Genomic DNA, 13,159 nt, shown 5'->3' with positions numbered 1-13,159 from the left:
ATTAACACCCTCCAGTTCTATCCACGTCATTGCAAATGGCAAGATCTCATTCCTTTTGATGGCTGCGTAATATTCCATTGTGTATGTATACCACCTCTTCTTTATCCATTCATCTGTCGATGGACATCTTGGCTCTTTCCACAGGTTGGCTATTGTGGACATTGCTGCTATAAACATTGGGGTGCACGTACCCCTTCAGATCCCTACATTTGTATCTTTGTGGTAAATACCCAGTAGTGCAATTGCTGGATCGTATGGTAGCTCTATTTTCAACTGTTTGAGGAACCTCCATACTGTTTTCCAGAGGGGTTGGACTAGCTTGCATTCCCACCAACAGTGTAGGAGGGTTCGCCTTTCTCCGCATCCCCGCCAACATCTGTCGTTTCCTGACTTGTTAATTTTAGCCATTCTGACTGGTGTGAGGTGGTATCTCATTGAGGTTTTGACTTGGATTTCCCTGATGCTGAGCGATGTTGAGCACTTTTTCATGTGTCTGTTGGCCATTTGGATGTCTTCTTTGGAAAAATGTCTGTTCATGTCTTCTGCCCATTTCTTGATTGGATCATTTGTTCTTTGGGTGTTGAGTTTGATAAGTTCTTTATAGATTTTGGATACTAGCCCTTTATCTGATATGTCATTTGCAAATATTTTCTCCCATTCTGTCGGTTGTCTTCTGGTTTTGTGGACTGTTTCTTTTGCTGTGCAAAAGCCTTTTATCTTGATGCAGTCCCAATAGTTTATTTTTGCCCTTGCTTCCCTTGCCTTTGGCGATGTTTCTAGGAAGAAGTTGCTGCAGCTGAGGTCGAAGAAGTTGCTGCCCGTGTTCTCCTTTAGGATTTTGATGGACTCCTGTCTCACGTTTAGGTCTTTCAACCATTTGGAGTCTATTTTTGTGTGTGGTGTAAGGAAATTGTCCAGTTTCATTCTTCTGCATGTGGCTGTCCAATTTTCCCAGCACCATTTGTTGAAGAGACTGTCTTTATTCCATTGGACATTCTTTCCTGCTTTGTCAAAGATTAGTTGACCATAGAGTTGAGGGTCCATTTCCGGGCTCTCTATTCTGTTCCATTGATCTCTGTGTCTGTTTTTGTGCCAGTATCATACTGTCTTGATGATGACAGCTTTGTAATAGAGCTGGAAGTCCGGAATCGTGATGCCGCCAGCTTTGCTTTTCTTTTTCAACATTCCTCTGGCTATTCGGGGTCTCTTCTGGTTCCATACAAATTTTAGGATTATTTGTTCCATTTCTTTGAAAAAAGTGGATGGTATTTTGATGGGGATTGCACTGAATGTGTAGATTGCTCTAGGTAGCATTGACATCTTCACAATGTTTGTTCTTCCAATCCATGAGCATGGAACGTTTTTCCATTTCTTTGTGTCTTCCTCAATTTCTTTCATGAGTATTTTATAGTTTTCTGAGTACAGATCCTTTGCCTCTTTGGTTAGATTTATTTCTAGGTATCTTACGGTTTTGGGTGCAATTGTAAATGGGATCGACTCCTGAATTTGTCTCTCTTCTGTCTTGTTGTTGGTGTATAGGAATGCCATTGATTTCTGTGCATTGATTTTATATCCTGCCATTTTACTGAATTCCTGTATGAGTTCTAGCAGTTTTGGGGCGGAGTCTTTTGGGTTTTCCACATAAAGTATCATATCATCTGCAAAGAGTGGTAGTTTGACTTCCTCTTTGCCGATTTGGATGCCTTTGATTTCTTTTTGTTGTCTGATTGCTGTGGCTAGGACTTCTAATACTATGTTGAATAGCAGTGGTGATAGTGGACATCTCCCAGGGAACTTTTATAAAATGCTGATGAGTGGGTCTGAACCAGACCAATAAATTCAGAATCTCGGGGTGGGGGGAGGGGTGGGCATTGGCAGAGATTTCTTAAATTTTTCAGGTGGAAACCACTGATCTGGTCCAACTTTCTCACGTGCATGAGGGAAACTGAGGCCTGGAGAAAGACAAGCCTGTGGTCCCAAGGTGAAGGCGCATAGCCACGGCTGGGTTCCACACCTCTACGCCACTCCGAGCCAGTGTTCACTGCCAGGGTGCAGAGTTCTGAGCTGTGCCAGGGCCTCCCACTGGCCACACAGCAGACAATGGAGGCACCCAAAAGGAAACCTGGCTGTGTTTGCATGGATCTCTCATTTCAGAGAGTTACGTTAGCTCCCCATGGGAGCAGAGCCTGGGGAGGGAGGCCAGGTGGAAGAGAACACGGCGGGCGCAGGTTTCCAATCAGATTATGCCGTGGGGCTGGCAGCCACTTGAAAGAAAGTGGAGAAGAAAGGAAAGAGGAGCTGGGGAGTGGGGGGCCCACTTCTTACCTTACCCCACAGCCTCCCAGAACTAATCCTGCTGGCCTCTGGGCTGAGCAGGTGGGCAGGCAGCTGGTCCTGCTTCTGAATTCCCCCTGCAGCCTGTCCAGGGTAGGACCCTCCTCTGCCCTTGGTGGTCACACAGGAAACATCCGGACACATACGGGCCCGCAGCTCCCTGCCAGGGCTGCAGAATGAGGCTGACCATACGTCTGACAGAGCGCGGACGGATCAGGGCTCGGCCCGTCCCAGGGCTGTGGGACCCCACACGCCTGCTGGGCATGGGCTTTTTCCAGCCTTGGGATCCCCAGCAGTCAGGTGTGTCTGACTTAGGATTTTTAGCTCGGAGAAGCTCTCAGTCTTTCGAATAACAAGGCAGGTTTCCAGAATCAAAGCTTTGTTGGCCCATGGTGAACCTGGGCCTGAAGAAACCAGGGCTATAGGATGTGTTTGTTGACGCTGCCCAGGCCTTTTAGACGTTTTGCCCCCTTCCTGGTCCAGAAGCACCCAGAACCCAAACCGGACCCTGTTCTCTCCACACAGCCAAGCCTGGGCCACGGGCCTCGGGGTGACACAGACATGGCTCCTCCCACCCGCCCCAGGTAAAGCTAAATAAAAAGGACTTTACCCGGATATTGTTGAGGTTAACCTCCTCAAGTTTGGGGTCATTGTTCTTTATCCGCTCCAGGGTTTCCTCGACGTCTGTTGAATTTGGCTCTTCATCGGGCACAGGCTTGTATTGTGTTGGTTTGATCACACCTAGAGTGACCGACAAAAGAGAGGTGGCTCACAGAAACACGGGGACCCTCTCCCTCCACACGGGGATTCTCTGGAAGGAAGCGGTGGCAGGGTGAAGGCACAAGAGAAGGCTGCACATTCCTGGGGTGATGGGTGGGGGGTGGGCGGGTGGGAGGTAGTGAGGGGAGAGAAGCGCTGGCTGCACCCTGCTTGGACTCGGCCTCTGCCCTCCTACAAGGATTGGGTGAATGTGACTGAAATCCTCTGACCCTCTGTGTCCTCATCAGTAAAGTGTCGGTCAGTCACTTACCTCAGTGGACTCTTGTGAGGATAAAATGAAGCCTGAACGTGAGGGAAGCATGTAAGCTTTCCAGAGAGGGGGGCCTTATTCTTCTGCCACCCTCACTGCTTTTGGGGGCCGAAATACCAGCCTGGGACAATGCAGTGGAGCAATGAAAACAATGCAATATGGTCACAGGAGAAGACAAGGGCACTCACGGGACAAAAGAGGCACCAGGAGACAGACCCGTGTGGATGTGTAGAAACTCACGATCATGATGGAGTCCCCAGCCAGCGGTGAAGGGATGGGCTTTGCAAAGAACAGTACTGTCCCCGTGGGAGAGCCATTAGAAAATGACAGTTTGATCTCATCTTACACCACACCCAAACACGGACTGCAGGTGGAGTAAGAAGTTGAATACAAGAGGCATACCTCTAAAACTTTTAGAAGAAAATACAGGAGGATGTTTGTATCACATTAGGATGGAGAAGTCCTGCACAAACAAGACACAAATCCCAGCAAAGTAAAAGGAAAAGGTGGATAGATTTGGCTACATAAAAATTTAAAATGTCTGCAATGAGCCAGAGAGCGTGAGTACGCAGAGGAAGCAAGAAGCGTGGGGGATGTTTTCGCTTCAAGGCGTCCTCACTGGGGGCAGGGGAGGGGGCGCCAAAGCTGGGGATCGGGGCCGTGTACTCACTGTTGAGTCCCTCCTTGTTCACGATGGAGCTGCTGCCCAAGGCCTGGTAGTACTGCTGGTTGCTCATGAGTGTGTGCATGCCCAGGATAGCTGTGGGGACAGGGGAAGGGCCCATGACTCGCCTCTTTGCGACAGAAGAGCCTCCGGAGCATGGACATTCCACAACCCCAGGAAGTTTTGCTCATGGGAATGGCAAGAAACACTGCATGATTTTAAGTTTTATTGGATTTTCACTCTCATGTCTATTTATGTTCCTCTCAGATTTCCACACCCAGCTGAGACTTTTTTAACCCCTGCCTCAGATTCCTAGGTATCTTCCAATGTCCCACAGGTACCTCCAGCCCAACTTAGCCAAAAGAGAACTCATCCTTCCCAGCAACAGCCCCTTCCTTTGGGTCACCTTCCATCTTGGCACCCTGTCTGTCGCCTCAGGGTGGGACCTCCAGTCACGTGGCTAAGTTCGCCTCCCTCCTGAACACTGTCTCTCATCTGTCCCACCTCCCACTCCGTCGCCTCTGTCCTGGCCGAGACCCTACCATTTTGTGGCTGTATTATCACAGCCGTGTGATCACTGCTGTCCTGGCCCCGGTCTCTTCCTACCCTCCCCCCACCAGCAGTCAGCACAGAGCAGCCAGAAAGATCTTTCTGGAAAAGCAGATCTGACCACATCACTCCTGGGCTCAGTCAGGCTTTCATCCATTCATTTGTTCAACATTTACTGAGTGCCCGCCTCATCTGCCTGGCTCTGGGTGGGGTGGGGGTGGAGGGAGGAGGGGAATTGGGGGTGGGGGCTGGGAGGGAATGGGGCTGTGTGGGGGAGGCAGCAGGGAACAACAAAGTCTGTTGGGGGAGAGAGATGCTAGGCAGGTACCCACACAGTTGAAAACATAAGCACAGAGTATACGTGTTGTAAAGGAAAAGTTCAGTGTGTTCTGGGAGAAGAGAACAGAGGGAGTTGGGATGGGAGGGATGAGCAGTGTTGGCCAAGTAAAGAGAAGGGAGGTAGAACATTCTGGGCAGGCAGAGGGAATGGTGGGTGGGAAAGCCCTCAGCTCAAGGAGTGGAAGGCTAGGGCAGGGAGGGGAAACAGAGGATGGACAGAGCTGAGCTGGACTCACGGTGGACTGCCACCCCACCCCGCCCCCCTCACTGCGGGCTTGCTCCAGGCCAGAGAATATGCTCAGTTTGGCTGCACACTGGAATCACTGGGGCATCTTTTCAAACTCCTGATGCCCAGGCCTACCCCAGACCAATTAAGCCACAATCTCTAGGGATGGGGCCAGGCATCTACCTTTTTCAAGCTCCCTAGGTAGTTACCGGGGGCAGCCAGGCTTGAAAACTGCCTGACACCATCCCCCTGAATCCTCCCAACAACCCTTTGGAGTAGATTTGATTCAAACAGGCACGTTCAGATCCTGCAGGGTCTTCTAGGTTGAGGTAAGGAGTTTGTAGGTCTTTCCCTAGGTGCAGCCGGGAAGCCACTGGACGCCTTAGCAGGGACTGAGATGGCCTGACTCAGTTCTGGGAGTCACTCTGGCAGTGTGTGGGGAACGGACTACAGAGGGAGGGAAGGACACGGGGACCGTGAGGCTTTGCAGCCACCCGCGTGGGAGGCTGGTAGCTTGTGGCCCCACCAGCCCTCCCTGGGCCAGCTGCTTCAGTGGCTTGTCCCTCACCCGCACCCTTTCTGCTCCAGTGACGAAAATGGCCACGGCTCGGTACGTTCTCCCGCTTCTGTCAACACTGTGCCCTCTACCGGTGATTCTCTCTCCATCTGCCTTGTGCTGCCCGTAGGGTTGCTAGGTTTAGCAAATGAAAATACGGGACACTCAGTTAAACTGGAATTTCAGAGAAGCACGAATAATATTTTATTTTATTATTTTATTTTATTTTCTTAAGATTTTATTTATTTATTTGACAGAGAGAGACACAGTGAGAGAGGGAAGCAACGAATAATATTTTAGTGTAAGTGTGTCCCATTCTGTATTTGGGATCTACTTATATTAAAAACTTAGTCATTGTTTATCTGAAATTCAAATCCAACTGCGCATCCTGTATTCGACCCAACAACCCTACCTTCCTATCCTTTAAGACTTGGACTAGCACTTCTCTCAGGGAGGCTCCCGAGATCCTCCCTCGCCCTCTCTTCTCCCACTGCACCTGCTGTGCTTATCCCGGCACAGTCTACATAGTGTTAGAGGTAGCTGGGTGCGTGCGTGCTTCCTCTACTGGACTTTGGGCTTCCAGAGGTGGGGGAAGAATATTACCTCTCTTCCTCCTCCTCCAGAATACAGTATTTGGTAAATATGTGCTGATGGATTTTGTGTTAATTCCCCTGGCCATTTCATCAGACATGATTTCTAGTGAGAGAGACTACATGAGAGCCCTTGGTGGGAGTCAGGAGACCCAAGTTCCAGTCCTGACTATACCCCTGATTCTGTGTGACCTGGGGCAGGTCCGCAGCCCTCTCTGGGCTTCAGCCTCCTCTGTGCAAGGAGGGGTAAGACAAGACCTTTGGTTCTCTATCCCAGCTGCACATACAAATCACCCGTGGCTTCACGACAATATTGGTGCTCCCCTGGACCAGCTGATCTGAATCTCTGCAGATATATTTTTAATCTCCTTGCATGATTTTGATGTTCAGCGGGGGCTGAGAACCACAGGATGAGACGATCTCAAAGCCCTTCTGTTTCTCACATTCTAAGAATCTTCTCTGCTAAAATTAGACTCTCCTGCTCATCACTGAGGAGAAGTGATAGGGAGAGGCATCTGCATTTTTTAGAGCTCTCTGGGTTTTAATTTAGGCTGCTTCTACGTAGGCAGTGGGGGCCATGGCCTGAGTCAGCAGCAGTGGGGTTCGGCTCACCAGGAGCCACCTTCTGGAGCTGACTCTTCCTGTTCCCACATGGGCCGGTGGGGGGGGTGGCTTGTGGTGGTTCTGGGCTGCCGCTGGGACCCCAGTTTGGAAAAACAGTTTGGAAAGGTTGTTAAGAATCATAGGAAAGATGGAACGTCATATGGCTGGCTGGTCTTGCTGAGAGGATAGAGAGGTAGGAGATGGAAAATGCATTTTGTGCTTGATGCCAGCTTCCTGTAATGGTCCAGAAAGGGGGGCAGGAAGCTTATAAGGAAGTGCCCGGGGACGGAGGAAAGAGACCTGGGCTCCAGGCTGGGCTTTGGCACCAATTTGCTGGGCAACCTTGTCCAGGACACTTCCACTTTTTGGGGCCTCAGTCTTTTCACCTATAAAGGGGAGTATGTTTGAATGCCAATCTCTTACCCTCACGTAGCACCTAATGGTCACACAACATTTTTTTTTAATTGTGTTCAGTTAGCCAGCATATAGTACATCATTAGTTTTTGATGTACTGTTCGATGATTCATTAGTTACGTATAACATCTCATCTTTTTATCCCGTTTGATTTTTACAAGCATCCAGAACAGGCTCAAGAGGGAAATGGTTTGTCAAACTTGCCCAGGGAGGACCCTCCTGGCTTCTAAGTGAGTGGTCCCATCCACTCCTCCACAAACTAGGTCATTAGTAGTTCCAAAGTTCTGAAATGTCCCCCCCATGTCAGAATTCTAAGGTTAGATAACACGCCTATTCTAGGAGGCAACATACATGTCAATAGCAGTCCTCAGAAGAAATAAAACTGTAGTTCAGGGGAAGTTAGGGTTCAAGGAAGGAAGGAAGGAAGGAAGGGGGAGGGAGGAGGGAAGGAGGAAGGTAGGAAGGAAGAGAGAGAGGAGAGGGGAAGGACTTGGGGTGTGGGGCGGGAGGCACCAAGCAAAATCTCCATTGCTGAGCAGATTGCTTGGTGGCTCTGATCCTCCGGCCTGCTCTAGGCACCAAATCATGACTCTCCCCTTGCTTGGTTTTGCACACTCATGTCACCAGAAGTGAATGATGGAGGAAAATAGCACATCAGCATTGCCTGCCACTTCATTCTTTGTAGATATTGGCAAGGCTGAATTTAGCACTGGGGAACATGATTTTTTTTTTTTTTTTTAAGACCAGATCTTCCTCAAAACTCAAAAAGGACTATTTTTGAACTCTGAAAAAGAACATCGAGTTCCCGTTCCTCTTCTGCCTTGGCAGGGTTCACTCAGTTTGCAATTCCACTCAGGATGCAGAGAAACTGCAGCACACGTCCCGGGCCTCTCCAGCCGCCAGCTGCTTGGCTGGCCCCGGGCAGAGAGCAGACAGCGGGAAGGCGTTTTCCTGCATCACAGAAACTGGTGGGAGAAGCCAGCTTGGGCCCAGGACTTGGGTGCAGTCAAACCGCTCCTGGAGAAGCCACATGCTGCCCCTGGCAGAATGTGAGGAAAACCAGTGCCTAAGGACGTGAGAGGACCCAGAAGCCGGGGTGGGTGGGCCAAGACTGTCTCTGAGAGTCACAAGAGCTGGGGGTGCCACCAGCCCGTGGGGGCGGCCTGGGGACGGGGCCCTTCTGAGGGGAGAGTCTCTTTCCCCCAATTCCCTTTTGGGTCTTGCCCCACCCGAAGGGTCCCTAAAGGTGAGTCAGGATCACATCCCTGACTGGGGAGAGGAGGCACTGATAATGCCCAGTGCTTGCAGCGGACTCCCAGTGGCCTCTGCGTTACAACCCAAGGCCATGAGCCAAGAACTCAGCACCGTCAGGGGCCTGTGCGTTCTGCTCATTACCCTGTGGTCACACTTCTCGTGTGGAAATGTATATGCTTCTGGTCTGTCTTCCTCCTCACCTCCTGGGGCCCCGAGGGCAGGGCCTAGATCTGATGCATCCTAGCACACAGTAGCTTGGCGATGCACGTGGACTCAATGTGTGAATGAATGCATGCACGAGTGGTACACAGACAAGAAAACGAACGAACAAATGAGAGTCCACAGCTTTGCCTTCCTGGGCCACACCAGAGCCGGTGTGACACATCTGCTGGGTGTCCCCCTACATCTTCCTATCGCTGCCGAATGTCAAGCCTGCAGTATGTGTACCAAGCAAGCCACGCAGAGGGGCTCAGGGCCTCTCTCCTGCTGTGTCCCAGCCTGGGACACATCTCCCCCACTCCCCACAGTTCACCCCTGTTCTTCCTCCTCATGGCTCAGCTTCAGCCCTCTACCCTCATGCCCCCCTGCCCCAGCACCCAACCAAGCCCCCTTCTTGCACCCTGTCCTTTCTCTGTGCGACATTCACTCTCATTTGCCACTTCTTATTGGCCTGAGTATTTGCTGAACGTCAGCTCTGTGAGGGCAAGAGCCCACTGTCTCTGGACGCTTCTCTACCAGGGCTCGTCCAGAGCCGGGCACACAGTGGGAAGACGCTGGATAAATGGCTGCTGAGTATGTGAATGAGGGAACAAAAACGAAGTTAATGGAAAGCTCTGCGTGGGGGCGAAGTCCCTCAGACTTGAAATGCCCCCAGACCCTACACCCTCCTCGCCTTACTTTTCTTTCTCTGCTGAGTCCTCCATGCTCATGGCTCCAGCAACCCCATCCTCGAGAGGGATCTGAACCCCCAGCTAGCCACACCAGATGCTCACACAAGGTCCCGTCTCTACTGCCTGTGGCGTTTTTGAATAGACCCCGGGCAAAGCAGCTCTTCCTACACGCTCCCCCCACCCCCCGGCTGTCTTCTGGCGCCTCCGGCCAGAAAGCCTGGCATCCTCCTGACAGCTTGGCCTCTTGGCCTCAGGTCTAGCGCTAGGAACAGCTGCACCTCAGACACAGCCCCCAGCTCCACCTTAGCCCTTGACCTTACCTGGGGCCTGCCCCCTACATCCCCCATCCTCCGAACACCACCGCCTCTGCCTAAAACCTTTGCTTTCATCTGGCCTCTCCCAACACTGCCCTCAGCCCCACTGACCCTAAGGGGTCAATGCCCTCCTGTGACATACAGAGGCTTTCCTAACATGGCCCCACCCTCCCCCCAGCCAGCTCCATGGGGTTTGGCGGTGAACCTCCTCTTGCCCACCCTCTGTGTCCCTCAGAGGACGGCTTCATCTGGGTTGTGGTAGCTGGTGCTCTAGGAGGAGTAGTGTGCCCTCGGAGGAAGCTGCCTGGGTTCAAGCCCCATGGGCAAGGCATTTAATGTCACTGTGCCTCCTTCCTCCATCCATCAAACAGGGACAATGGTAACACTTACTTCTTAGGATTTCTGTGGTCAAGAAACGCAGCAAGGTACTAGAAGCAACTCCCATAGCACCTGGGCCATAAGGTGGTGGTCAACAAGTGTGCCGTCCCTCCTTCCCCAGAGCCCCTGCCACCTTTCAAAGGCCTGATACACAGTGGCCGGCGCCCAAGGTTAGTCAGTGGACGCTGGTGTTGACTTACAGCTCCCCTTCTCCTCTCCAGACAACGGAAGGTTATGGTACCATGAACAGAAAATAATAATTAGTCATGCCAACAAAAATAAAGGGAAATTGTTTCAAGAAACCAACACAGAGATGTAGCACGATATTGCAGTTCTATTTTGGCACAGGAACTGGCGGTTCTGACTGTGGAGTCATTTGATAATCCCTCTGAGCTGCCTAATGAGGGCAGTGACATCATGGAGGGCCATCAGAGGAGAAGGGCTGAGATAAAAACAGCCCCAGGGTGAGTTAGTGTGGACATGCTGGACCACGGTGTCACCCAGTCACCTCCCTGCTGCACGGGCTAACTGGAAGTCAGGGGACCCCCAGCCATGGAGATGGTTTGCTGGAAATATAGGAGCATAGTGAGGACTCTAATATGATTTTTGCGGCTTTTAATAAACCAAATGTGGAACTGCAAAGCGAACCAGTGAAGTTCCCCGAGTTAGGCGCTCCGTTTCCATCTGGGTGAAATACCTGCCGGTTCTGTACTCCGCGGCGAAAACGAAAGCCTTTCTCTCTCAGCCCCGACACCCTGCAAACCACTGCCCCGTGACCCTTCCCAGATGTTCTGCCTCTTGAGGAAAACAGTTGTTTGGACTAAGAATCTACACGTTGGCTCTCCCCATCACGTACTCCTTGGGTCCCTGCAGCCTGGCTTTGGCCGCCAGGCCCACCCCGTGTCATACGAATTTTCTCACTGTCCCTCCCCTGATGGTTCCGCTAGATGAGAGCCACCCGCTTCCCACTCACCAGCACAAATGCCACCAGGACTCAGCATGACGCCCACGAGAAGCCGGAGGCTGTGAGGAGGGCAGAAGACAGCTGCAGCAGCCGATCCCCTAGCCCTGCGGCCTCACTTGGCCTCTGGCCTCACATAGCCCGGGGTCTCCCAGCCAGCCCTGAGCCCTCATTCTGTCTTCCTAGCTCTTGCCTTAGGCTCTGTCTTCACTTGGTTTTGGTTCCCGGGCCATGTGTGGCTTACTGGCCCCCACTGTGAGTAGCTTCGTCCCATTTCCACTCCTCATCTCAGTGCTGGCCGGGGCGCTTGCCTCCAGGGCCCCAGGCAGCCACCTTGCCTGGAGCTTGACAGTGCTAATGACACCACAGGTCTTTCTGCATTCCTGAAGACTTTCAAGTCCAGCTGTCCCCTTCTGGGTGGCCCACAGGCAACTCAACTCCAAAGATCCCACAAATAACTCAGTCCTTCCCCTGAAACTGTTCGTTTCATACTATTATAGGCTGAATTATGTCCCTCCAAAATTTACATGTTGAAGTCCTAACTACAGTGCTTTCGAATTTGCAACTGTATTTGGAGATAAGGTCTTTAAAGAGGTGAGTTTTAAGAAGGTGTTAAGGTGGGCCCTAATCCTATCTGCTGGGCATCTTTATAAGAAGATACTAGGATGCACAAAGGCACACCAGGGGACACATGCACAGAGGGACACAGTGAGCTGAGGTCATCGGCAAGTCAAGGAGAGGGCTCAGAAAAAAAACAAACCTGCCACCATCTTGGACTGCTAGTCTTCAGAACTGTGAGAAAATAAGTTTCTGTTGTTTAAGTGGTCCAATCTGTGGTATTTTGTATGGCAGCCCGAGCAGACTAATATACCCACCTTCATTAACGGCACCACCATCCACTTAGTCCCTGGAGCCAGAAATCTGGAACCCTCCTGACTCCTCCCCCAACCTCAGTGTCACAGCTGATTCTTTTCTCTCCCGTTCCCACTTGTCCTGAGTCTCTTCTCACCCCATCCACACTCCCGTCATTATCTGAGCTGGGTGGTTAGTAGCTCCCAAGTCTGCAGAATGAAAAGAGCACCCCCCCACCCTCCAGGCCAGGGAGCACCACCGCGGTGGGCATGTGGGGTGTTTGCTGCGGCCCGAGCCCAACCCTCAGCGGGGCCGGAACTCAGGGCACACAGGGCAGGGACTAGACCGTAAGAAGGAGACAAGGGTGGTGAAGGGCTCTGAGTATCAGGCCACCTTCTGGAGCTTAAGGGCTGTTTGTGAAGGTTGTAAGGAAACACGTTTTGAGATGGACAGTGTTGTACAAATATGCAATGAGGGGACAAGCTCCTCAAAGCCTGGATCTCTGAGCCTTGCAAGGTTATACAGTGAGATGACTTTGCTCCAGCCCTTCATGAGCCCCCCAAACCTGAGCTGCCCACACCCTCTGCCTGTCCCCCTCTGTTCTCGCTTCCCAGGTGGCTTGGGCAGGATTTGATGCAGGGGCTGGTAGAGGACCTATGCTGGCCCTCCCTGGGATGCTTCCACATCTCTCTGGGATGGGCTCTCATGGCAACAACAGATGGCTCTGTGGAGTGATAGGTTTGGGTGGTTTTATTTCTATTTTCCTCACTTTGGTTTTTGATACTGGCTTTCAGTCTTAATACTCGTGGTCTCCTCTAGTCCTTTTTAGAAACAGAGAGTGTGTTCATGTTGCAATAAACCACCTAAGACTCCCTGCAGAGGCAGGTCAAACCCTTCTGGAAGATGCGGGGAAGCTTCTGGAAAGCCTCTTACCTGCGATGTCACAGAGTTCTGCATCTGAGGCGTTTGCCAATGCCTCCTCCAGCTCTGGCTCCAGGGTCACACTTTCCAGCACAGGATCCATCGGCTTCTGCTTGGGGACCCAGACCTTTCCTGTAAAACATGAGTGCCCGTAACAGGGCATGCCGCTGTGCTGGGGCAGTCTCTGGTGATGGCCCCAGGTGGACTGTTCCAGCACCCTGAGGGCCGTGCTGAGACTCACTCGCTTCAGGTTTCTCCCTCTGGGGACCCGTGCCAAACTTCCC

At 51.7% G+C, this 13,159-nt stretch overlaps 1 protein-coding gene across 5 annotated transcripts in view; it reads right to left on the bottom strand.

The window, feature by feature from the left end:
• The window catches only part of TMOD1 (tropomodulin 1), an 84,638-nt gene that overhangs the window by 26,297 nt on the left and 45,182 nt on the right, over positions 1-13,159 (bottom strand). For all 5 annotated transcript variants that reach the window (XM_028108698.2, XM_088019208.1, XM_028108694.2 and 2 more), the window contains 3 exons: positions 12,888-13,007; positions 4,035-4,124; positions 2,945-3,075 (listed from right to left, as the gene is read on the bottom strand). In XM_028108698.2, the coding sequence (XP_027964499.1) occupies positions 2,945-3,075; positions 4,035-4,124; positions 12,888-13,007 (341 nt within the window). The remainder of the gene's footprint in view (positions 1-2,944; positions 3,076-4,034; positions 4,125-12,887; positions 13,008-13,159) is intronic.

The sequence above is a fragment of the Eumetopias jubatus genome, unplaced genomic scaffold (assembly GCF_037043125.1).
Source record: "Eumetopias jubatus isolate StellerSeaLion01/CBP00866 unplaced genomic scaffold, mEumJub1_p1.0 scaffold_15, whole genome shotgun sequence".
Lineage (NCBI taxonomy): Eukaryota > Metazoa > Chordata > Mammalia > Carnivora > Otariidae > Eumetopias > Eumetopias jubatus.
This window is presented reverse-complemented; position numbering and strand designations above follow the sequence as displayed.